Raw genomic sequence first — 25,295 nt, 5'->3', positions numbered from 1 at the left:
TGCTTATTGACTTTCATTTATGCTTCTCGTTGGGAGATTTGGAAAAGGATCGTGCCGTTTTTGGTTGTTTCTACAAAATATAGTTGGGTTTCCTTCGTTTGAATCAAATGAAGGAAAAAAATACTTATTTAATCTATCGAGTTATTAATTGTAAGAAAATAATTATTGAGTATTAAAAGTATCTTACAGCAAGGGAAAGGTTTTTGTTCAAAACGATCTTTGATGACTGATGTTAGCCATTTGACAAATACCGTTAAATGTACAAGTGGATTTGTTACAACCAATTGTCGATTGATGATTGGCATGGCTGGTGACATATTATAAAATTATGGTTTTATTTCTAAATTAAAAAAAAAAAGAAAAAAGAACAGCATTGGGAAGGTGACCTTTCCTCCCATGAGAGCTAGTTGATCACTCCTTACCGGCGACAAGTGGTCAACTGCTTCTCATTTATCGGGAGAGGGCCTTAATCTTTAAGGAGATTTGCTTCTCATCAAGCAGTCTGCTACCTCTTTTTAATGGAAGGCAGTTCTTTCTTAGTTGAAGGGTAGTCTCTTTTTTATTTATTTATTTTTTTATAAGTAATAAACTGTTTTATTTATTTATTTAGATTTAGATTTTTGATTTTAGGGCCAAAAATATAATTTTATAGTAGAATTAATCATCAGTTATATTATGTGTCAGCAGGTTATGGATTGCGACAAGCAATAGGCTATATCATGTGTCAGTAGGTTATGAATTGCGACGTGGATCATGCAACTAAGAATTTCTTGTAGGAATTATTTTGGACAAATAAATCACATAAATCTTTAATATGCTTTTGATATCCCAAGGATGAGTTTGGTACAATCGTAAAAATAATTTCCCTCAAAAGAAAAGAATAAAAAAGAATTAAAGACTAAAATATTATGGCTTACAAAGAATTGCGACCTTGTTCTTTTAATTCCTCACTACGTTAAATGACCGTAATAGACCGAGGTATTAACCGGCCAACAACTGTTACATTGGTTAGTAAATGCCCAAAAATAGCCTCCATAAATCATGAATTCCCTCTTAAAGGGCAACAAATAATGCGCCTCAGTCTCAGATGATCATATGGACTTACTCTAGTGGACCAAGATACCCTTCAAAAATGACAAGAATACCCTCCAAAGTTCACCCCATTGAAATAATGGAAGCTAAGAAAAAGCGAACCAACATGCGCAGCAGTTCAGCAGTCAGACACTCTCGTGGAATAAAATGTCTTTATATTCAAATCTCTCTGTTCGTGTGGGTTGTGAATATTTGAATATTCTAGAAATTGAACTAACAAATACTACGATATCAATATCCCTATAATTAGTTTTTGTATATTTTGGAAGAAAAACCAAAGAAGAAGGCAAGAAAAGCTAGAAAAGCATTTGAGTGGCATGATGCTTTTAGGCTGGAATCTGAGACCGCCAACCCCACCTGTTAACAGTCATCTATGTATATCCTATATTCATAGTCGTAGGGCTCTGATATATATATATATACAGTGAAGGTGGGATAGAAGGCTAAGAGGACCCATTGCTTTGCTTTTTCCTCAAGATCATCACAAAGCTAGCTGTTTTTCCTTTTTGGGTTCTTAAGATCTCAGCTGGATTCAAGTTTCTATTTTCAGTTCCTTTTCAAATGGGCTCATCGGATCGTTTGTTTAACAGGCAAAGAAGTGTCCATGAGATTCTTGGAGGAGGTCTTGGTATGTGAGTTTCTCACTTGTGGATCATGGCTTTTCTTTTTGTTTTGTTTGATATTCAATCTTATTATTTGGGAAAACCCAACATCGGAAGTTTGCTTTTTTTAGATTAATTCTTTGATTAGATATCTATTGGGAAGTTCCTTTGGATTTTCAGCATGTATTTTAGCACTGTTAAGATCATGAATGCGAGTGGATATTTTGACGATCTTTGATCCAATTTCACTGGATTTAGGATCCAGGGGGGTTATGAAATTAATGTTTAGCATTTGTTAAAACAGTTGCAGATGTGATACTATGGAAGCGGAAGAATGTGACAGTGAGAATATTACTAGTAACTCTTGCTGTTTGGCTGGTGTTTGAGAGATCTGGTTATACCCTGTTGTCGCTTGTCTCAAGTGTTTTCTTGCTTCTCGCTGCTATTCTCTTTCTTTGGGCCAAATCCGCGGCGATTCTCAACAGGTACATACAAAGAATTTGTGCTTTCTAAACTGCAGTTTGATCCCCCCACCCCCAACTCTTAATTCAAGCTGAAACAAAGGAATGCTCCAACCAATTGAATAAGTATTGAATAAAGTATCCATGGATGGTTTCTGTCGGCTCTTTCCGAGGAAGTTTATGGCAATTAAGTATTTTAGTTAGTTAGTTAGTGCTTCCTCTCTTGTTAAAACGTTATTATGTTCGTTCTGTTTCTGCAATTCCTTCCTGTTACATATCTTGGTTTCCTTAGATAATGTGTTATGTGTCAAGTTTATGTTTTTCTTAGAATGTGCATTTTGAGGGCTATTAATGGCTTATATATCATGTCCCTTGTTAAATGGTTGGAAGTTTATGCATAGTTGTGAACTAGCTCTGTTTTTATGTGAAAGATGTCTTTTAATTTTGAATCCACATTTTCTTGGACTCAATACTTTGCAATGCTATTGAAGCATCAGCCATTACTATGGCTTCCTTTTGCCTGTCAAAACTAAATTTACTTATCGTCATTCTTGAAGGAGATGAGCGCAAGTATATGTTGGGACTGTGATCCATCTGATTAATGAACGGAGTCCTATGCTAGGAAATCAATAAGCATTTTAATGATAAGTTTCTGAAAATTGAATTTCTAGGATGTATTATGGGTGCGCTTTAGAGCTATGGTTGCTCTTGAGGTGTCCCATATGATCTTCTAGATTATGAGTACACAGGATGACAAGTCTTGGTGCTTCCTTGTAAATTGTCTCCTTTGAGTTTAGTTGCCTGCTTTTTTCTTTGGTACATTAATAAAGAAGCAAGGTACTTGAAATCAAAAGAGGTATCAAGCATTAAGGACTTTTAAGGTCCATGCACAAGATGTAGGCATAGAATTTAGAATGATGACACGACGATGGCAGACATGATTCTTCTGTCGATGATATGCTATTTTCTCATATACAATTTTTGATGCCATTGCTGCAATATTATTACATGGAAAAAGTTGGATCATAGACCATTTTGTTTTAGTAGCTATTATTAGTTCTGTCGTCCTCAATAGCACATATTGCTCTCCATGCTGATTAAATATAGAATTTCCTTTGTTGTCAATTTGTTAAAACTTGCCACTCAATTGCCCTTGTCTTTCTTCTGAGCAGACCTGCTCCACCTCTACCAGAATTGCACCTGTCGGAAGAAATGGTAAATGAAGCGGCAACTTTCATCCGCCTGCGTGTCAATACGTTGCTCTCAGTATCCCATGATATTGCCCTGGGCAAGGATTCAAGGTTGTTCTTCAAAGTAGCTGCATATCTGTGGCTGATTTATTTTCTTGGCGGCTTGACTGATTTCATTACCTTGGGCTACACCTGTAAGTTGTTTCTGTCATTTGATTAAATATAATTAAGACATTTTACACACCCCCCCCCCCCCCACAAAAGAAAAAAACATAATTAAGACATATGACCTTTCCTCATATATGGAAAAAGATAATTTCAAGAGTTAAGTCATTCTTGTGATTTCCTCCCTTGCAGGCTTTGTAGTCATTCTTACAATTCCAGCACTCTATGATAGGTTTGAAGATCATATAGATAAATGTGTCATTGGGGCATACAAGAAATTGCAGCTGTTATATGTGAAATTAGATGGGGAGTATATCAGCAGACTCCAGAAATGGATTTTGGAGCAGAAAAAGTTGAGCTGATTCTTTTCTTTTCCCTCAACTTTTTTTTTCTTTTCTTTCTACAACATTTTCCTTTCTTCTTTGTTCTGGATTTTTTTTTTCCTTTTCACTGCTGGGTCATGGGAGTGCTACGGGTGTGATAGGGGGTGTTGGGGGATTGTAAATTTTTGTTCTTTTTTTTTTTTTTTTTTTTTTTCTCAAAATGATTTCTTCCCTTGCATGTTTATTTTCATGGTAGAGCTTTTAGATTCTGACTAAAGAATTGATGAGAAACATTGAGAACTATTTTGATACAAGTTGTATAATCTTATCTTGAGGAACATTTTACACAACCACTGCCATCGTGTTTGAACTTCATGTTAATGTTATTTCCAATTAAGGATAGGGCTGTGGTGTATCTTCAAAGAATTGTTTCTGCTCCTTTGAGATGATGCAATGCAAATATGGAATTAGCTTCTAAAAGAGTAGGCATACAAATTATACAATACATTATTGTGCATAAATGGAGATAAAAATAAAAAATAAATAGGGGGAAATCCACTAACAAAATACATATAGAGTACAAAAAAGATGGTGAAAAAAAGTCAAACCCTAGACTTTAAAAGAGTTATTTTTCTTACTCTCTCTTGTTGTGGCTAGAACCATGAGATAAAAGAAAAATGAAGACCCTTTAGGCTTTAATAACTAAAAAGCCAAAGACATCGACATATGTAGGCCTACAATTTCTTATAGTAATGTATACCAAATATTGTTGTTAAAGCTATATATTCTTCTGTAAATTGCATGTCATTTTCAAAAAAAAAAAAAAAAAAAAAGAAATAAAAAAGTATTTGTCAGAAGCCTGCAATTTGTTTGTGTAAAAGTTCTCTTATTTATTTTCTGAGGGTTTGAAACTGACTTACAAGTATCATAAAAACCTGTTTCCTGTTTTTATGTATTTTCATGTTTATGTTTTTAAAACAACTAACCAAAAACGCTCGTCAATAATACCGAAACATGTTTAACAGCTAACAAAAGATAATTAAGGAGAGTGTCTAGTTAACATCCGAAAGGCAAATTGGAAACCACTTTGGTGTCTAAACTCAATAGAACATTGGATCCAGCTAACAGGAATTGAGAATTGCAAGCTGAAATAAACATAGATTCGGAAGCAGGATACATTGCTAATAAAATAATCACATAAAACCCAATAAAAAGTTCTCTCAATGGGTTATTTGTTACTAGATTACCTAGCCAGCTTTTCTCGATTTTTATCTTTAGGGAGTCTCAGTCGTTGATGCCTCTCTGGAGTAATTCTTATATACGTCACTCTTGTAAAATTCACGCGTCCTCGCTACCAAAATCAAAGAAATAAGAGCTCCAAAGAAAGTAACAGCAGCCATAATGATGAAAGGTAATCTACAACACTCATAACCAATGCAAGTCAGCTGCTTCACCGATGACCTATCAATTCCCTTCTTTGCTAGCTGCTTCAATGCCTGTGTGTCGTAAAGCAAGCCAGCGACCTTCACATTGAGTATATACGACCCAATTGGAGTTGCTAATTGTGCACAGTTGAACAATATAGAATAATACTTGAGGCTGAAAAGCTCCGAAATTATGGCACAAAGCAATGTTGCTTGTGCACCAAGGGAGAACCCAATCATAACAAATGCCACATAGACAGATCCAGGGGCCGGGATGGCAATGAGCAGGTGGCCAACGCACGCCAAAAGCAGCATCAAAGTCAACATAAGGGGTCGGGGGATTTTGTATCTAGCAAGGAGGCTTTCAGATACAAACCCAGCGAAGACCCTTCCAAAATAATTCTAACTGCTGAGGAGCGATACGAAGGAGCTTACAGTTGAATATGGATATCCCAAGGACTGATCTCCTATATGCCCCAAGTTGTCAATTGCTGTCGAACTTGACCCCACTCCACATAGGGTTGCGATGAATAGAATCGACATGTTCGCGAAACCTGATGTCTCCGGGTTCTGTTCTTGGTTTGTAGAGGTTACCTCTGTTGGCTGAATTGCTTGTGCAGTTACCTCAGTTGGAGGATTGATATATTCATGTTGTTTCTTTTATGCTCTTTGTTCCGCTCTTCACGAATTACAATCAAGAGAGGAACAAAGAGCATAAAAGAAATCACAGCAAAACTTCCAGCTAGCATAGGGTGCGTGGGAGAAACTAACCAGTTTCGGAATGAGAGTCATAGCCATGAGAAATATTGCGAGAACAATTGACGCGTAGAGGAAATGATAGAAGACTCTGAGCTCGTTCGTGGGTTTCCTTACAAACTCGATGGTCCGAATCGTGGATATGAACACCATGGATAGCGCTGCCGGAAACCACGCTATTAGAAGAATAAGAGACACTGGCATGGCAGAGAGTTTCCGTAGATGGCTAAGTCAAGTTGGGACATGATAGCTCCATTCAGTGCCACGAAACCCTTCAACAATCCCAACAAAATGCCTCTATTTTCAGGAAAGTTTTTGATACATGTGGTAAGAGCTCCAGTATTTGCAAAGTTTTGTGAATTCGCTTCGATGAAAATGTAAATGCACATCTGCCACACCTTAATTTGGCTTAGCGATTTTTCCTGTGACAGCTACCCAGATCAAGAAGTATCCTCCAAAATTCATTATCGCGCCAATAACCAGCACAAGCCAAGTTGGGGATACCTTAGCTATGCATGAGACCTGACAGAATCCCAATATTTGCTCCAAAATCTTTCCAGCATCCCGGCCATCAAACTGATTGTTGTTTGATGATAGCCAAGAGAGTCTTTTAGCTGCTTGGAGTATATTGCGTAAAGATAAGTTGCACTGGCGCCAAGCATGGTTAGCATGGATGCAAAAACCGCGAACCATCTTCCCCGTAACACTTGCATTGCAAAAGTAAAATATTTCCGGGCAAGTAGGGGAAGTTGTTTGTCATTATCAGCTCGAGGAGGTAGGGGGTGAGTTGGGTTTGATCAGTGACGGCCCAACGGGGATGTGGAGTAAGAACAGATAACGCAAGGTTTTGAGGAAATTAATAAACCGCGAGACTATCTATAGTCAGTGACAAATGTTTAAATGGTTTCATAAATGTTTAAAATATCAAAAGTACTATAATACTAAATTTTTGAGAATTAGTTCATAATGTTTAAAATTTCATTTATTACAAGAAAACATTATCTTAATTAGCAACTTAAGTACACTTGGGCCACGTAGGAGCTAGGGTTGTCAACCAACAGTTGAGAATGTTCAGCTATGCCATCCCATAAATGTTTGGTTGCATTAAAAAGTTTATGTTTTGGCCATATAAAACCTAGGTGGCAAGTCTCATTTTAATTTTTTATTATTTAAAATCTTTTAATTTAAAAATCAAAATTAAAATAATAAAAAATTATTATTATTTTTTTAATTCTTTTTTTTAGAAAAAAGAAAAGGGTAGTTGGCCACCCTAGTTGAGCCTTGAGCCACCCCCAAGGGCCAAAAAGAAAAAAAGAAAAAAAATTAATGGGTTTCGTAGGTTTGGCCCTTAGGGGTGGTTTCGACCACCTCTATCGGCTGCTTAGGGGTGGCCGCCCTCTTGGGGGTGGTTCGACCACCCCCAAGGGCCAAACCCACACAAAAAAAAAAAAAAAAAAAAAAACACTAACGAGTTTGATGGGTTTGGCCTGGCCACCCCTTTTTCTTTTTAAAATTTTTTATTAATTTTTTATCATTTTAGTTTTGATTTTAAAATTAGAAGATTTTAAACAATAAAAAATTAAAATGAGGCCATGTGTCCTTTGCCACCTAGAATTTATATGGTTAAAACATGAACTTTTTAATGTAACCAAGCATTTTTGATGCCATCCTGATACACATAGAGTCGTGGACTTGACACGTGGAGAATGTACTAGGCAGTGGACATTGTGTGGGTCTTTGCCGAGTAGCAACACGTGGAGAATTTTGAAGTTCTGTCAATAATACTTTTATGTCGTGGGTCGCTAATGGATTGGCTGGCTATTTGTGCTTTTGATTTGTATTGCATGTACTGAATATTGGTCCATGCTTGCTCACGTATGGAATTTTGCGTCAAAAAAATATGTCATCATTATATATATATATATCCAAGCAAAAGACTGATGTTTAGTGAAATTTATTAAATATCTTTGATTTTTAAGTTTGATAAACCAAACATCTTTTCAAAGAATAAAATATCCAACGAATTCTAATTATTCACACACTATATTACGTGCTTTGCTTTTGAATCAAGTAACGGATATGCTGTAGTGGTATCTTCTAAGCTGTCATAAAGCTCAGAATCATTTATGCAAAAAGACATGGCCTCCATTTTAAATGGTAGGATCTTTAATTAACAAGCTTCAATTTCTCTTTAGATCGCCTTCATTTTTCAAAAACGTGTCCAATCCTGTTGTTTGGGGAGTCTTCATATCGCCTCAAGAATATCCCCAATCAAAAAATATATGAACAAACTGGAGCCACAAAAGCATGAAGTAAATGCACCATTGGAACTAATAAAAGGCACAATGGGCTAATTTGATAAATTCAATGAGTTCAAAAGTTGTGAAGTGAAAACAACCAGATTTGCTAGTCCTGGCCACTCCCAAAGCTATCACGGTTCTCATGCTGCCACCCATAGCCCTGTCCATCACGGCTTGCATCAGGATAAAACTTTCTTTTATGCTGAGGTGGGGGTGGAGGTGGTGGCGGGAGTGTCATGGGCTGCGGTGCTAATATACCCTTGCCATCCCTTGGATCCATCACGCTGCCACTCTGCACTTGTTCCATGCCCTTGTTGGCCAAAGGCGGGGGAGGATTTGAAGGCATAACTCCAGGATTGCGTCCATAATCACCTTGATGAAATGCAACTTTCCCATGAGAATCTGATGCATTTGAGAAACCATCTACGATTCCTTGACCGGGTGGAGGCTCAAAGGATAAACCAACAAAGCCTGCATTCCAGGGCTGAGCATAAGCTTGAACTGGTGGGAAACCTAACAATGACCCCTGTTCTGGTCCTACTTCTGAAGCTGAATCCTGCCGAGTCATCTCAAATGGAGTACCATAAAATGGTTGACCTCCCTCAGTCTGGAAAGGACGATAACCAAAAGGTAGAGGAGGAGGATTCAGCATTGGATTTGAATTGACTGGCACAGCAAAATTTGGTGGGTACTCGGGAAATGGGTTTTCAGATAGGATTCCTTGCTGCTTGTCCGGAAACTGGCCAGATTCTTGTTGTGGGCCACCATGGTTATCAAAACTCTGTTGATGGAAGCGGTTTGGGTGGCCCAGCCTGTCAAAGCCTTGGGGTCGGCTGTTGTCGGGTTGCAGCTCTGAGGGGTGATTTTGTACTTGTCCAAAACTTGGTGGTTGCTTTGGCTGTACAATTGGCCTTGTAGGTGGTGGTTCTCTAGATTGCTGACGACGTGTTTTGTCTTCACGGTCATGAACCTGGGAACTTGAACTAGGAGAAAAGACTGGTCTTGGGGGACCCCGGGTAGTTGAATCTGAAGCTGTAGATTGTTTGGCACTCTGAGACTCTGATTCATTGCCATCTTCTTTCTCAGCATTGGGTTGAAGAAGGTTAGCATGGCTCTCATGGATATGAGACTCAAAGTCAGACCTCTTCAAAAAAGATTTCAGACAATGAGGCGCTGCACAGATGAAGATCCCTTCCATCATTTTAATCGTCTGAATCTTCTGTATACGTTCGTCACAACTGTATTCCATGAGAGATGAAAAAGAACTGCTTAGCTCGGCCATCAATCATTTCATAGATTCTAGCACAACAGGTGTTTGATTGTTGTTGGACACAAATTTTCACATGAACTAGTAGTAAAGTAAACAGCCATTTGTCATACTCCTTGAATTTTTAAGAAAAAATTGAATATACAGCAACGGCATACTTTTCATGTTGTCACATGATATCGGTAGAGAAAGTAATGATGCAGGACTACTGATTGCTTCAGCTTTTAGTTATTTCATCAGGCCAATCCACAACATACTGAGAATTTGATTATGAAATCTTAAGGGCTAAACAGATGCAACATTGAAAACATGTGAGATGGACTAGAATGAGATTGTAAATTAATTTGTAAAGCAGGTATTAATTTTTTTTTTTCAGTGATGCCCACACCTGATCAGTGCTGGAGGGACTTAATTATGTAACTGTAACTCCCCCGTAATGGTGCAGCAGTTGAAAACAGGGGGGCAGTGGTAAATGGATAAAAATTCTCCTTCTCTCTCTCCTAGCCTTTTGGTTTTAGGAACGGGGTAAGGGGAGTTGGGCATTAGGATCATGTGAAGGATAATACATGTAAACTTTAATTTCTAACCCTTGAATCACTTCTCACCCTGAGTGGGGAGGGGTATCGGGAGTATAAGTATAAGTGTGAATGAAAGAAATATGGTCACAGACTAGAGATGCATTTCATAAAAACTATAGAACACTAGAAACTATCTTGCAGATTTGTTTTCAGCAGAGCTAAAAGAAAAGAAAAAGTTGTATAACATAGATATTGAGTAGTGTATCACAATAACATTAACAGAAGCTTGTTCTTTAGCTTAATTATAGGAAGATCAGATATCTCCTTACAGGTAGCAAATCAAATCACTCCTAGCACAATCGAGACAGAAGGCATGCTCACAAGGGCTCTGCAAGGGCATAAACACATTAGGATACAGTAAGTTCACAAGAAGCTACTAAATCACTTTCAGAATACATATTCTATGCAGCTAAACTGAAAGGAAACAAATATAAGCAGCCTTCATTTTGATAGGGCCCACCTTCTTACAAAGGGCACTGACAATCAGCAGTTCAGCACACTTTAATGAAGAATAATATATACTTACAAAAAAAATGAAGACTAATGTATAAGTTTTAATTTCCATTATAAATGTCTTTCACAATAAATAAAGGCATTCAAACACATACAGACTAAAATGATAGAGCAAACAACGAAATACAACAAATTAAATTAGTATCAGAAACTTCCCTAACTTGCCACAACAGTCGGGTATTTACAAGACACAATAAGAATGAAAAGCTTAAACTAGGACGCAAAAGTTACCAACGATTTTATCACAACTGACCAAGTTAAATCACACTAAAATCTACTATTTCCAATATATTGCAAGGAAACTGAAAGTCATATATAGCTGATCTAGGAAATAAAAACAATTGAATCACTACCTAATTACACAAGCAAACTCATTGGCCTGTACAATCATGTGACAAAGGTTTTCCTTTTTTCAAGGTCAAGTTGAATCATTTTTTTAGTAACTAGCAACTAGCAGAATTTAAAAGCAACTAACAGAAACTTGACCTTGAAAAAGCAACTAACAGAAACTTTAAAAGCAACTAGCAGAATACTAAAATTATGTTTAATAAGTACCAGGCGCCCATAGATAGCGATTGGGAAATCACAGCGAACGCAGAAGTGGACTCGGTCACCAAGCGGGCGACGGGACCTACGACCAACAGTCTTGACAAGGGAACCAGCAGTTGCCGCGCCAATGCCCTTCGCTACAGGAAGATCGGCAAGGACAAGGTGGTCAGGGCATGCAACTGTCACAGTTTCCACCGGCAAGGGCTTCACCCCTCCAGCACCCTCTGAGGGTGGCTTCCTGAGCCGGATCTGAAGCATCCTTCACCCAACAATTTTCCCCCTTCTTCACTTTTTCCCCTAAACTCCACTTCAATTCCTAAAGTCAGGTATATAACTAAAAAAAATCAATTCCATCACCTCCAATAAAACAATTTTAAGGACGATAGCCATAAAGGGAACATAAGAGACATAAGCAGGACATAACAATCAATCTTATAAATCAAAGTATGACAAGTACCCACCACGTATTGCAATTGAGGCCGCCATCTCTAACTTATGAATTCAAAACCAAAATTCACACGCATTATTTCCATTAATGAGTAGAAGCACGTAGACCAATACATGTAAGGAACTTGTTAAAGATGCAAATTAATTAGTGGAAATAGGTAAGAGCCTAAATTATTAAAAAGATCGAATTTCGTTAATGAAATTAGCTAAAGCAACAGAACCCAATCGAAAGACAAAACTTCTATAGAACCAAATCACTAACTCCTCCAAATCAATCATGTTCAGAACAAGCCCAACTAAATGAACAATCACAAATGCATGAACCCAGTAAGCCCATTTGATTTACCCAGTAAACCCATTTGATGAGAAATCATATGGAGTGCGCATCCATTGTCACAGGGAATTCTGTATAATCCAATTTCTTCTTTGTTTTCTTTTCTTTTTTCAGATAAACCCTAAGATAATCTAAGGATTTGCCATCAATAAGTGAGACATTCATATGAATATGTAATATAACAATCGCCGATGAAAGCTTACCGAGCAGCGCTGTGGCAGTCTCTGCGCTTCTTCTTCCTCGTTGCTTTCTCTCCCTTCCCTTTCTTCTCCCCCAAAACGCAGAGTTTTGAACTTGTGGTTTTGGTAGAAAAAAATATATATATATAAATCTAAGAACTATATATTCTTTTAGTCCTCTTTTAACTCTCTAAGATTTATGTTATGGCCTTGCTATTTTAACTAATTTTAATAGTCCCCCTACATGTTGTGAAACTTTTGTCCCCAGAACTTTTGGTAATAAGACACGCTCACCATTGTTAGTTGTTACCGTTTATTTTCTTACTGTCCCACAACCCAACGACAAAGAAGGGCCCTCTGTTCTTTGAATCGGACGGCCACAGTTTGGTGTCTTTAAACTGTGCCGTTTCTCATTTCTTTATAGAAATACCATGGGTACGAAATTCTTTAGATAAGTGCTACGGCCCAAGGGTATTTATCTCTTGGTAAAAAATTTAGTACTTCGAACATTTTTTTTCTTTAACCTGCTCGGCTTTTTCTAAGAAAATTTTTTGGTCTATTAAACTGAGATATATTATTCTTAAAATAGGGTTTTAGGGGCCTCTAGCTAGCTTTCTCGTTGAGGGAATATAGGGTCGTTTTTGGCAATCAATCTTAGAGGCTTGTCAATATGTAATATGATCCTCCAATAGTCTCATGGTTCTTTTTAGTTAATTAGTGTACTAATTAAACCATGAAAATTTGAATTTATCTTGTAGGTCCATCAGTATTTGGGCCCTCTAGTAGGTTGGTATGTGCACTTGATCTTTTTTCAACTTGTGGAACACAATTATGTTTTGCAGATAGCTAGCAGTTAGATGGCGATGCCATGGAGACGATTTGTACTTGTGAAAGATATAGTCAGGATCATGTTTGAAGTTTTAGATGCCAGGTGGCTGCAATACATGTGAGAGCGTAGTAACGAAGATGCTTGACACAAGTTAGTCCATATTATTTATCTTATTTATATCGTTAATATTGGATATTGATTATGATGTTTTGAGACTTTTTTCACTTGGAGTTTCTTTTAGTTTTGATGCTTGAAGATATTTGAGATTATAACGTTTTGACTTAAATTTAATTATTTTGAAAGATTTAATTTTTGCTTTGGATAATTATTGAGTAATGGGCTTATTTAGATATGTTATCTTAATTTAAGTTTAGAATTCTTTTGTCGTGTTTGTTAGTTAGATCCCTTGCGACTTATTTACTTAGTGAATGAGTTTTAGGAGGTGCTCCGGGAGCGTTACAGCTACTCCTGGTGGCTCCTGTCCGGACACACAAGCATATAACCTAACTCCACCAACTCTAACAACATACCCCCACAGAAGACTTACTTCTGAGTCTGTGCTCTGAGTGGATTTCGAATGTGAGATCCACAGTGGATGCAGGTATGGGAAAGGTACGGGGAAAATGAATTCTTACAAGCGAAGAAAAGGATTACAGTGACCGATTGTTTTCTAGTGAAAGCCAGGTGAATGGTTTCTTCAGCTGAACTACAGGAGATCAAAGTCTAAGGTGACAAGCAAGTGGGACTTGAGCAATGCAATGGGGACATAGACAGAAATAGGATTTTTCATTTCAGGGATTCAATGGGGTGGGGGGGAGTTTAAGCGTCATTTTGGTAGGGCCAAACTTAATTTTTAAACAAAAAAATAAATGCACATATATTTCACCTAATAAAAAAAATTAAAAGGAAATTTAGAATTTAAGTTGATAACGCCTATATTCTCTTTGAGTAATGCATTTTTATACCACAATTATCTTATAATGTTGACATAGTAATCTCAACTAACCTTGAATTAGTTTTTGTTCAAAAGAAATAAAAAAAATCAAGAGTTGATTGAACCATCGACTTCAACATTATGAGATAGTAGTGAGGTAAAAATATGATTTATAATTATTTCTCAATGTTAGCAGCTCTTCCCTTCGTTTCTAATAATTTATAGCCTATGTTAACTCACTATTGGCCTATATATGTTTGCAGCAACAATTATGAGCAATTTCATATTGGCAAATTAGGCATACTTTGGACAGGAAGCACAATGAAAAGAAAGAAAAAAAGGGAGAATCAATGATTACAATGCATCAATAGGAATGACAGTGAAGTAACATGTCCAGAAAAATGACTTATTGCTACTTTAAAGCTTGTAAGTTTCTAAAGACCTTCGAGGAGTTCCTCTTGCAGGATTCTCCATCTCAGTTAGCAAAATGAAACGAACAGTGAAAATTGAAAAACAAGAACTTTATTATTTTCAAAGAAAAGAAAAAAACTTCAATTGGCCGCAGATGCAATCGACTTGCAAAATCCACACGCTCTACGCTCTACGTTCGAGTCTAATTTTTTGTTCTCAAGATGATTCTATACTTTTGACAAACTTCTTAGCCTGCCATGGGAGAGAAAAGAAAAACAAACAAGAAAAGATGAGCAAGCTTTCCAAAAATAATATTAATAGATATAAGAATATAAATAAATAAAACTCAGGCCTCTTGTGTCACTGCTGGCCCCTGGTTAAGTGGCAATAAAAGACATCCATGAAAAAGTTCTATCTAATTATTCTATGCCAAATACAGAAGTGTCCTAATCCACAATTAATGATATGGGTTTTATGGTCCTAGTAAAATGCTTATATCTTGCAACAGAAGTGGAAGGTGAAAACTGGTGTACAGACCAAATGCGAAAAAGGCCAGACACTTAAAAGGGAGGGAATATAAAAATAACTAGAATGCAATTTGTACCTGCTCTAATGTGAGAAACATGATGACATTCCACGATCCCAGCCGTCCAAAATTTGGGATAAAGCCCTTGTAAAAAGCCAAAGGTCCCTGCATAACGTAAATGCTGTAAGTTTATCGTTTTTACGAAATGGGGCTGTCCCATTTACACAATGATCCTCAAATAATGAAGACTCCAGAAATCAAGATACAACTAAATTAAACATATATGCAAATAAAAGAGTCTAAATATCTCAATACCCAAAAAAGATTGTACCGAAAAAGACAAAACGTAACTCGTAAGCCTTCTGAGCAAACTACATTTTCTTAAAGCAAGAAGAGAGGAGCGGGAAAAAAACATGGAACTTTTCTTTTTTCTGTGAATTTTTTTTTAATTTTTTTAATTTTTTTTTAATTAAGGTAGAATGTAATCATAAACTGAAAACTTTCAATTTCTCTTTTTATTGTCTGAAAATGAATCTTTTCATGATTTGTGAGTGGAAAAACATCCTGAAGAAACAAACATCACAGCTCATATCAATGTGCAGTTAGAATGTCAGAAAGCTTTTCACACTAGATCATATTACCTTCAATGACCCAACAAGAAGAGGAGCATTAGCCAAAAGCAAGACGATGACAGAAGTCAACAAATGTTTCCCACCCCCCCCCACCAAAAAAAAAAAAAAGAATATTTGCAATGAACTGTCAAATAGAGTTGGAAGAATAAGCATACATCATTCTTCAATGTTTTGATGAAACAATCAAGCGTGCTTTTGTAAGCAGAATCTCCCATCATTCTTGACTTAACCTGCCAATAGCAGAACCATTGAAGCAACTAATTCGTCAGAGTTAAAAACATCAATAGGAGGAAGCAAAAAGAGGAAAGAGAAGAGGAAGAGGAAGCATGGTATTGGTACTGAACAAGTCAACAAGAAAATAGGGAACTAAATCAATTGCCCCTAAAAAAGAGAGATAATCAAGTCTTGATCTAAATATACTTTCACCTGGGAAAAATTGACAAGTTTATCAATCTCCCATATGGATGCCAATACTAGGTTACAAAATTTTATAATCACAGCTTGAATGGAATTTTTATATCATCATATAATTATGGTAACAATGACATCATCAGAAACACCGGGTGGGGTGGCAAATACGAGGAAATTCTCATGTAACCATGTACAGGCTACATAGTATGATCCTCAGTTAACAAGAACATTTACTTCCCCATCTTGCAAAATAGTCACCAAATTGGATTGCATTATAAACTCCAGGCACCAGAAATATAAAATCAAAAGCAGATTGGAAAGAGATCACATGCAAAGCACCATGCTGCATAATGCATTAGCAAAATGAAATGGAAAACACCATGCACCAGAATATAAAAGGTAAACTGTTCAAAAAGAGTCCCATCTGTGAGTGCAGAAACAGTACCACATCAACTGGGGAGCCAATACAGACGGCAAAAAACCCTGCCCCGAGACCAGAAAGGAGATGAGTGAGAACATTATCCGTGAATCCTGGAATTTTCAGAATTGTCTGAATTGAAATTTTTTACACTAATCAGTTAGAAGTATCACAAAGAGTCCCACTCCAAAAGACAGGAAAAGTTTCTCCATCACGAGTTATTGTTTATTAAAGTAACCTGCTTCACTTGATCGTAGCTGGCTAGTTCAGCAGCATTTATAATAGCATTTCGTGCTATATTGGGCCCAATGCCAGTCCAAAGAGCCCCAACTCCTTCCTAAGAATTATGAAATAATTTAGAGACATAGGATATAATCATCAATTGAAAAGAGACCAAGTGACTTCCTTTCTTGATCACAAAGGTTAGACGCACAACCTGTCTCACAATTGTCGAATAAGCATTCAGAGCTCCACTGTAGCGTCTTGGCACACCAGGTGGTAGTTTTCCTTCGGCTTGAAGTCTCACTTTGACAAGATCAGTTGGATTTGCTATGGTGATTGCTAGAGCGCCTGTTCAATAAGACAAAGACAGGTAAAAGAAATTCCCCAAATTAGCACATGTAAAAGATAATTCCATAAAGATTCAACAGTGTGCTCACCAGTTGTAAGTCCAGCAAGTATTTTCTTGGATAAAGGAACATCTCCAACAAAGTCTTTGCCCACATATAAGTTTTTAACCTGTGAAGATCACAGTTAACACAACAGTATCAGAAATCAGTGGGCAAACAAAGCATAGAAATTTACACCAAGTTCTGGTAAGGCAAAATCCAAAACTCACAGGTTCATACAATCCAATTCTTAAACCTCCAAACAGGCATTGGCGATGTAATCCAGGTACAATTCCTTTCCACAGAGCTGATAGACCTTCTTCCCTCGCAATGGTACCCACTGTGCCCAGCAAACCCCTGTATTTTGGTAAGGCCACTCCATCCCCTGCAATGGCCTTCTTTTGGAGCTGAAGCCTAACTTTAGCAGTGTCCAAAGGAATAGTACAAATCTGCATCAAGTTCAAGCACTTGCTGCTAAATAAATGAATTCTAAAACTCAGTTCTACCAAAATTCAGCAATTAAAATGGCAATATCACTGGTGAACTGAACACATGAAAGACGGTCAACAAATCAGCACAGCTTGGCTTCTGACTACACACATTGATCTACAAAACCTCAAGCTTGACTTCCACCAGACTAGGGGGTCATATCTAACTGAAGCATTACCAGTTACATAAGCACAATATTGAAGCATAACACAATTTGTACCACTACACCATTAACTGTTAACAAACATTATAGTTTATCGTTAGAGTTTATAGGCAGTCACCTGATTCATAACACAAAATTATATCAAAGTTGGTTCAAAGTAATTCTTACTAGGGTCAGGTCAGTACAGAGGCCATATCTATTTTTCTTTTAAGGTTTTCTCCAAGCCATACAAACCAGAAGCCTTAATTGCAACACTCTATCCCTCTCCATTGCTCAAGTCACCATGGACATGGGCAATCAATTTGTGTCAGTGGATCTACTTCCAAGATCTAGAAATGGGTTTAGGAATTGTCATAAGAATGGTAATGGGTCTCCAATCGATTCACCAAAACAACAATCTAAAGCCAAACTGATGTGCTAGCCAACAATGTTAAGGGCCAAACAATTGAGCCAAAAACCCTAGGACTGTGGATGCTGATTTGGTTAAACCCTAAAGATTTAGAATTGTAGTATTCCATCACGCTTCCAAAACCCACATCCAAGGCGGTCCAGTCTATTGGTATTGATCCAATAGTTGCAATTTCTCCTTTTGCGACTCTACTTACCTATCAGTATTTAAAGCCTTAACAATATGCTCATACATAATACCAAAATATTTTAATTCACCCTATAGGTCGCCTCCTCCATGATTCGAATCCGTGATGTGGTGTTTGCTTTGATACCAATTCCAATTGTTAAGGGCCAAACCATTTGATCCTAAAAAACCTAGGACTATTGGACGATGATTTGATTGAATCTTTAACTCTTGGGATTGTAACAAACTGTCTCATACGGCAACATGTCAATGTTGAGAGCCAATAATAACTAACCTTTACAGATTTCTTTAATCTTCACATATTTCAAGCAAAACAACTTAGGGTCATTCGGGTTTGCAGTTTCAAAGTGCAGTTGAAAAAAATTAAGATTTTAGTAAAATCGCATTTGATATTTAAAATCACAGCTTAACCTTTAAATCGTGCAATTTAAAAAACGCAGGGTAAATTTTTATACATTTTCAAACAGCCATTTTATAAAAACTTATTCCCAAATTATACACTTCCTAATTTTGTTTAAAATCACGCTTTTGGCTGCGAAATCTAAGGGCCAAACGGATTCTTATTTCACTCCCAGGAAAAAATAATGGAAAAACACACACACAAACAAAACAAAAACAAAGAAGCACAAGAAGCAGCTTAGCTTACATATATGGTTCTGATCAATCACAATCCTCGTGTTAAAATGCATAACGTACACAAACTTTATCAATCAGTAAAAAGAGAGAGATCGCATGCCACAAACTAGAAACGAATTGAATCAATAGAAGAATAACTAAGACACAAGTAAAACTCTGTTTCATTAAAGTTAATTCTCATTAAAATTAATAAAGCAAAACAATGACTGATTACCTCAGCGACACAAGCTGCGAAAGCGCTGCTGGCGAAAGTTCCGGCGAAGGAAATGTCGGACTTAGACTTGCTATCGGCCACCATTTTCTACGCAACCCCACTGGCCGATAACGAGTCTAAGAGCAACCCAGTTGTGCGCGAGAAAGAAGAAGAAGAAGAAAGAGATCAATAATGGGTATTTATTGAAAAGCAGAAGAGAGAGAATGAGCGATTTTTCGGATGACGCGAATCTCGGGAAAAGTAAGGGAACCGAGCAAATGGGTTTTCCTTTTCAGCTCTGTTGTTTCTTTTCTTCTTCGTCATCCTCCAAACTTATTCTCTGTTTCGCCTACTTGCGTGAAATTGTTTCCTTGCTTTTTGTTTAATTTGTTTTAGTGTTTTTGGATTTTAGTTGAGAAGGTGTTTTGATGCTATAAAAATGTGGGAAAAGTGTTTTTCTAGTGATGTTATTTTTGAGAAAATATTTTTATGGGATTTATTTAAGAAAATTATTTGGTTGTGTTTTCAAAAATATAAATATTAAATATGCTTATTTTTAAAAAAATAAAAATAAAACCACGAATAAAACAAACAAAAAAAAAGTGTGAATGTTATAAAATACAAATTTCGGGTATTAACTCACCCTTACAAATTGGCTTATATAGAGAAATGTTCAAGAGCTTATATACATATAGTTAAGATTAGATTTAATCCATATAAGATACAAAGATCACAATATACTACTACGCTTCTGCAGCTGACGTTAAGGCTGGCAAAATAAGTACCTCGCAAGTACCTGTTTATCCTATACATGTTTTTTTATAATAAAATTTTAGAAAATTCATGCATCTAATCTAAAATATTATTATAAAAAAGCATGCGTAGAATAAACAAGTATGTACCAGATAGCTATTTTGCCAGCCTTAGCTGACGTCTATTTTATGAACACTAACTTGATGGTAGCCATTTTCTCTTTTAATGATTCTACTCACCTATTAATATAATCCAGCCTATAAGTCACTCAATTCGTCAATTGGTGGCTCGAAACAGACTGTGACTACTCTCAATAGAAAAGAAGAGGATAGATTGTAGGTCACCTCAATTTGGGTGGTGGGTGTATGACCACTCCTGACTTGTTTCAGGTAGACATGTATCTATCCCTATTTTCTGCTGAAGGTGGTCATACAGTTATCTCAATTTTTTTTTTTTTTTGAAAGTGTTTTATGTTTCGAATTTTTAAATTATTTATGTTTAATTAACTTATATAATAAGATAGTTACAAAATTTAAAAAAAAATAAAAAAAAATATTTTACCAACTCTACTATGTAATAATTCTACAAGATGATAAGCACAACCTACTGGCAGAATGACTTAAAAAGGCAAATAGCCAATCAGGTACTTAAAAGAGCAATTAAAGTAAGATAGTTTAATGACCAAACAACTTTTTAAGATTTGGATTATGTGTAATTGTGTAATCTGGGACCCATCAGTCCCTTTTATGGGAGAGTGATTTCGTCCAACAAAACTTGCCCTTATTGGGTACTGCAAAGAGGTAGCATAAAAAAAAAAGAAGCGAAAAAAGACAAAGAATTATGGCGTCCACATGGGCCACTTGTGATTTGATGAGGCCCATGAGGCAGCGTGCAACTGGCTGCTGACTCATCATGCAGTTGGATGAAAAGTTTCACGCGGCTGCTTGCCTCATTTGCATACGGCAGCCTCCCACGTGTATTGAAGTTTGACTCCATCTCCATTTCTTTTTCTTCTGTATTTAAATAATTAGTTAAGAACTTAATTATACTTGTATTCTAATTAAGAAGGGAGGGTTTAGATGTCAGAGGCCAAAAGAAATTAGATCAAAATTAATTTTGTCTTACCATTAGACTTGAACCTTATCCATCTCCATTTTCAATTCGAACTCCAATATTTAAAAATTGGCAATTTACTTTTTTAATATTTCAAAAAAATTTAATTAAGACCATCTGTTACTAATTTTCGTCTAATTTGACAAAAAAAAAAAAAAAAGCATTGAGGGTAATTACATAATTTTATAGATTTTCGTCCAATTTAACGGAAATTAGTAACGGAATGTTTGAATTGAAAGTTTTTAAAACATTAGGAGGATACATTACCGATTTTTAAACATTAGAGTTTAAATTGAAAAACTCCTGAAACTCCAAGAGATAAAGTGAATTTAACCCATGATTCAATCAATTGACAAGATGAAAAAAGAAAAAAGAAAAAAAAAGGCTATGTCCTTCTAAGGACACAGGCTTTTGGTATTCTCTTTGGTCAAGAATTGGTCCTAAACAATTGCTTGCCCATGTGCTTACAAAACACTCAATACTGTCCATTTTAAATGATTTTACCCATTTAATTATATACCTATATTCCAATATAAAAGGGGTGGTTTAGAGGGGGGAAATCAGATTGAAATTAACTTTTTCTGCACACCATCCATTTAAGAAATCTGAGAGCACAAATTCTTTAGTCCCCTTCTGAACCCAAAGTTATTCCCTCTATCCATTGGATCAATACAAAGGGTTGGTAACTTAGAACAGATGCCACAGCCACATTGCCAAGTTTGGTTGCTTGTAATTAGAGATGCCATCTTTTTCATTCTTCTTTTGTTTTCTTTTTAAAAAAACAAAAACAAAAACATTAACAAATAACTCAAAACTCACAAAACTACTTTTGTCACTTCAGAACACGTCAAACAAAAAACAAATAATGCTCTCTAAAAAGTATTAACAAATGGAACCATTGATAGTTTGACCAACATTATAATGCTTTCCTATACATAACTCACATGGTAACAATGATTTAGTTGAAAAAAATGTATATTGAAACATCTGTCATTAAATAATCAATGATCTTGTTTGTTGGATCCAAATCTGCCCTGAAACAAATGCTAAGACAAATTCAATTGAGTAGTTGAGAGGTGGCAATCAGGGGTGGAACTATGTGCTAGGTTCGTCCCCCCAAAATTTTATAATTCTTTATAAAATATACATATATTAAGAATTGTTCCAAAAAAGTAGTACATTTGTCCCCCCAAATTAACATATTATGCGTTATTCCGTTTGTATTTTTTTTCTTAGCCATCTTCCTCACATCTCATTTTTCTTGCATTTATTTGTGTTTTTTTGGTGCAAAAATGTGAAATATGATGAAAATATTTGTTTTTTATTTATTTTTTGAGTGATTATTATGCAGTCGTTTGAGTTTACAATAATTATTTTTGGTACCATTTTTCTTAAACTCTATAGATCGTATTTAATTTATTTTACTAATTGTTTAAACTATTATGTATTTGTGATGCTATGAGATTAAATTTAAGACGTATATGTTTTTATTTTATATAAACACTCACAAACATACATATAGAGAAACTATATGTATTTATGTGCTTTTGTATTTATATAAGTCAACACTCCCAACTTATAAAAAATAAATAAATAAAAAATAAAAAATTCGTCCTCCTACTCCAAAAATCCTGGTTCCACCCCTGGTGGCAATCTGACAAGTTTGTGGTTGGTGATAGAACTATAATCATGGAAACTCCTGATCTCCCAAGCTTCCATAGGGTTAGAAATTATGCAGGCACAATATGGGCATCAGCCTTAAGCAAGAGACCAAGCCATGGTGGTTCTGCAAGCCTTGATGCTGGCTCTGCACTGCACACAAAGTTGGAGAAGATAGATTTTGATTGCATTTGCATGAAGAACCCATAAACAAAACAAGTTTCATCTGCCCTTCTTCTTGGCTTCACTGTACATTACAACCCCAACCACTGTAAGCCCATAGCCTGCCATCCCAATAACCGAGATTGGGTTTTTGAATATCAAAATTGAGACAACCACAGCGACGGCTCCTTTTGCATTCCCCAAAACCTGCAAAGTTGAAGACTCTCCCAATCTCAAACTAGGAAAAAATAAGGAAAAATTGCCGGTAATGAATTTTGGGGAAAAAAAAAAAAGCCAACAGTGATCACATGTGAGTTACGTGATCGTGATCACTGTTCTGTCAGTCAAAATGACTTTAACTGATGGAATAGTTGAATTACAAAAATTTGAAAGTTTGAGGGTGCATTGCAAAAATTGAAACATTTGAGATAGAATTAAAAATTGTCTTAAACTTTGAGAGGATAAAGAGTAATTTTCCCAAAAAAACATATTGACTGAAAATCTGTACATATATGAATGATTTTAGTAAACCACAAAGGAGGTGAAAATGATGGACAAAGATTCCTAATAATTTTATTGTTTGGATTGCTATCAATTCATATAGCAAATGTCAGAGAGTTTCTTAGACAATTTGGTCCCATGCTCGGACAAATAGGCCTCATAAGGACTTTTTCACATTTACTGTTCGGCTTGCTAGCAATTTAGATCCGAAAAAGATATTGAAATGTGGGGTATACCTGGAGGGTCAAAGCACTGGTGTGTTTGGTGACCAAGAAATTGGTCAAGTTCACAAAATATGCTAGCGACGAATTGAAGAGCAAATACCAGACTATTTTGATATCTTTTTTGGCAAGGGCTACTGTGATATCAACCACATTTTTCTCCATCAACAGAGCTGCTGGAAGTAAGAAAACCACAGCTATTGGTGCCATGTACAGCAGCAGGTTCATAGAGTTAAGCTTTTCTCTGCAAAAAAAAAAAATTAACATTGTAGTTATAATTATCTCAGTCTAGTTCTTAAGCCCTAATTTCTTTAGTTTCATACAATAATGCAATTGCAAGAAAGAGAGATCCATAGATACCCATCTGAGGACAGCAAGATATCCTGAAGCACTGACTTTAATGCCCTTGCAGCTGTAGCAGAAACACACATGATAAACCCAAACAGATGGAAACTTGGTTCACCCTGCAACCAAATAATCATAGGATAAATTATAATTGGTGAAATACTTGGGAGAAACCTTTTTTGCTTAATTATTTTACCAATTACCCAAGATTAACTGGTGCTTTTACTCCTAATATTACAAAGAAGAAAAAAGGAAGATTTATTTACCCCACTTGCAATGATGACCCCTGCAACAACAGGCAGGAGAGTCAAGTAAGTAACCCAAGCCTCCTTCTTGCTTGTCATGACGTAGGCCAAGACGGCGGTGAAGAAGGGCGTGGTGGCCCCGATGGCCTGGTTAAACGACACTGGAAGGTACCTCAACGACACGTTCCCGCAGACGATGGAGAAGCAGAACACGACGCTGAGGCCGGCGATTTTGAGGAACTGTGCGCCGGACTTGATGGTCTGCATGGGCACCACCTTCATGCAAACAATGGCAACGTAGCTGAGCAGCGAGCAGGCGGTCATGTGGCAGAGGGTGAGAAAAACCGGGTACTTGAACCCGTAGTTGCTGAGCAAGTACTTGTTGAGAAGCAGGACACCGATGTTGGAGCTGTACCACGCGGCCACCATCCCAACCGTCGACCATGGGATCTGGTTCTTCATGATGGGGCGTTTTCGAATTCTAAGGCGAAGATGGTGAAGATTTAAGCTACGCGGCGTGGGCGCGACCCCATGGAAATTGGAACAATAAATGGAGAAACCTTGAAGATCAAGGAAGCTCAGGACATGCCAGTTGCGTGGCGAGTGGGGGCCCGCATTTGACACGTCGAGTACTTGTCGTGGGACCCGAATGTACACATCTGACTCTTGCTGATTATTCATGCGTATCGGTACTATTATGTGTACCACGTGATATGTCCTCTATAATTTCTTAAATTTTAAAAGTATTATTTTTAAAGGAAAATGATAAAGAGTCTCAACTAATTTGTCCAACTTAGGCTTAGTTTTAGCCTTATTTTTTATTTTTTAAAAAAATTAAATAGCAAATGAAAAAAAATGTGTAAAAGAATAATATCTTTTAAAAAAAAAATTGCATTGTTATGAAGAAAAATATCATTTTTTATTTTTTAAAAAATACCAAATAAAAGAATGACAAAAAATAGATATTATTCCTTTACACATTTTTTTCATTTGCTATTTAGTTTTTTTTTTAAAAAAAAATAAAATAAAAAATAAGGCTAAAATGACTTAAGTTGGACAAAAGAGTTGAGTACCCATCATCCTCATTTCTAAATTAAATGATAAGGATTTGTTAAATTAACTATTTAAAGAAAAAGATAATGATTAGCCATTTCAAAAATCACTTTCCGGGATCATGAATAAGACGGTTGCTGTCAATTATTTAGTTGTCAAGTATTTTTCAATTTAAGATGGTTGTATTGACTAGTTGCCCACCATTTCCACGCCCCCAA

At 36.4% G+C, this 25,295-nt stretch overlaps 4 protein-coding genes and 1 pseudogene across 5 annotated transcripts; 1 reads left to right on the top strand and 4 right to left on the bottom strand.

Annotated features, from left to right (window-relative positions):
- Positions 1 to 1,232: 1,232 nt before the first annotated feature.
- On the top strand, positions 1,233 to 4,377 carry LOC132161687 (reticulon-like protein B12). Of its 2 annotated transcripts, none has more exons than XM_059571861.1 (4): positions 1,233 to 1,720; positions 1,999 to 2,179; positions 3,328 to 3,539; positions 3,703 to 4,377. In XM_059571861.1, exons 1-4 carry the CDS (start codon positions 1,654 to 1,656, stop codon positions 3,870 to 3,872), a joined length of 630 nt encoding a protein of 209 aa, XP_059427844.1. In that variant the 5' UTR covers positions 1,233 to 1,653; the 3' UTR covers positions 3,873 to 4,377. The 2 variants fall into 2 exon arrangements, with proteins under 2 accessions (XP_059427844.1, XP_059427845.1); XM_059571862.1 differs by having other exon boundaries at positions 1,642 to 1,724.
- A 730-nt stretch (positions 4,378 to 5,107) lies between these two features.
- LOC132162458 (uncharacterized) lies at positions 5,108 to 6,675 on the bottom strand (annotated as a pseudogene).
- Positions 6,676 to 8,321: 1,646 nt separating this feature from the next.
- LOC132162035 (E3 ubiquitin-protein ligase HAKAI homolog) lies at positions 8,322 to 12,312 on the bottom strand. Its single transcript, XM_059572282.1, has 4 exons — positions 12,205 to 12,312; positions 11,227 to 11,536; positions 10,428 to 10,486; positions 8,322 to 9,551 (listed from the first exon to the last, which is right to left on the bottom strand). The coding sequence occupies exons 2-4, from the start codon at positions 11,476 to 11,478 to the stop codon at positions 8,420 to 8,422; spliced, it is 1,443 nt and encodes a 480-aa protein (XP_059428265.1). The 5' UTR covers positions 11,479 to 11,536; positions 12,205 to 12,312; the 3' UTR covers positions 8,322 to 8,419.
- Positions 12,313 to 14,270: 1,958 nt separating this feature from the next.
- On the bottom strand, positions 14,271 to 19,358 carry LOC132191846 (mitochondrial uncoupling protein 1). Its single transcript, XM_059606960.1, has 9 exons — positions 19,047 to 19,358; positions 17,180 to 17,398; positions 17,001 to 17,079; positions 16,778 to 16,911; positions 16,580 to 16,678; positions 16,369 to 16,473; positions 15,668 to 15,742; positions 14,959 to 15,045; positions 14,271 to 14,606 (listed from the first exon to the last, which is right to left on the bottom strand). Exons 1-9 carry the CDS (start codon positions 19,128 to 19,130, stop codon positions 14,571 to 14,573), a joined length of 918 nt encoding a protein of 305 aa, XP_059462943.1. The 5' UTR covers positions 19,131 to 19,358; the 3' UTR covers positions 14,271 to 14,570.
- Positions 19,359 to 22,507: 3,149 nt separating this feature from the next.
- LOC132162618 (probable sugar phosphate/phosphate translocator At3g11320) lies at positions 22,508 to 24,486 on the bottom strand. The gene is made up of 4 exons (XM_059572894.1): positions 24,046 to 24,486; positions 23,795 to 23,898; positions 23,450 to 23,678; positions 22,508 to 22,919 (listed from the first exon to the last, which is right to left on the bottom strand). The coding sequence occupies exons 1-4, from the start codon at positions 24,484 to 24,486 to the stop codon at positions 22,773 to 22,775; spliced, it is 921 nt and encodes a 306-aa protein (XP_059428877.1). The 3' UTR covers positions 22,508 to 22,772.
- Between the last annotated feature and the right edge of the window lie 809 nt (positions 24,487 to 25,295).

This window comes from Corylus avellana, chromosome ca9 (genome assembly GCF_901000735.1).
Source record: "Corylus avellana chromosome ca9, CavTom2PMs-1.0".
NCBI classification, from domain to species: Eukaryota; Viridiplantae; Streptophyta; class Magnoliopsida; order Fagales; family Betulaceae; genus Corylus; species Corylus avellana.
Note: the sequence above shows the minus strand (reverse complement) of the source record. Positions and strands in the feature narration are given on the sequence as shown.

Excerpts from the sequence above, each read along its gene's own strand:
- LOC132162035 (XM_059572282.1), bottom strand. The coding sequence starts at position 11,478 with ATGCTTCAGATCCGGCTCAGGAAGCCACCCTCAGAGGGTGCTGGAGGG. Across the intron at positions 10,487-11,226 it reads TCGCTATCTATGGGCGCCTG|AGCCCTTGTGAGCATGCCTT; the intron begins GTACTTATTAAA and ends ATGCCCTTGCAG. Across the intron at positions 9,552-10,427 it reads AGTGATTTGATTTGCTACCT|TTGTGACGAACGTATACAGA; the intron begins GTAAGGAGATAT and ends CATGGAATACAG.
- LOC132191846 (XM_059606960.1), bottom strand. The coding sequence starts at position 19,130 with ATGGTGGCCGATAGCAAGTCTAAGTCCGACATTTCCTTCGCCGGAACT. Across the intron at positions 17,080-17,179 it reads GAATTGGATTGTATGAACCT|GTTAAAAACTTATATGTGGG; the intron begins GTGAGTTTTGGA and ends TGATCTTCACAG. Across the intron at positions 16,679-16,777 it reads ATTCGACAATTGTGAGACAG|GAAGGAGTTGGGGCTCTTTG; the intron begins GTTGTGCGTCTA and ends CATAATTCTTAG.
- LOC132161687 (XM_059571861.1), top strand. The coding sequence starts at position 1,654 with ATGGGCTCATCGGATCGTTTGTTTAACAGGCAAAGAAGTGTCCATGAG. Across the intron at positions 2,180-3,327 it reads TCCGCGGCGATTCTCAACAG|ACCTGCTCCACCTCTACCAG; the intron begins GTACATACAAAG and ends TCTTCTGAGCAG. Across the intron at positions 3,540-3,702 it reads CATTACCTTGGGCTACACCT|GCTTTGTAGTCATTCTTACA; the intron begins GTAAGTTGTTTC and ends CCTCCCTTGCAG.
- LOC132162618 (XM_059572894.1), bottom strand. The coding sequence starts at position 24,486 with ATGAAGAACCAGATCCCATGGTCGACGGTTGGGATGGTGGCCGCGTGG. Across the intron at positions 23,899-24,045 it reads GGGTCATCATTGCAAGTGGG|GGTGAACCAAGTTTCCATCT; the intron begins GTAAATAAATCT and ends ATTTGGTTGCAG. Across the intron at positions 23,679-23,794 it reads ATCTTGCTGTCCTCAGATGG|AGAAAAGCTTAACTCTATGA; the intron begins GTATCTATGGAT and ends TTTTTTTTGCAG.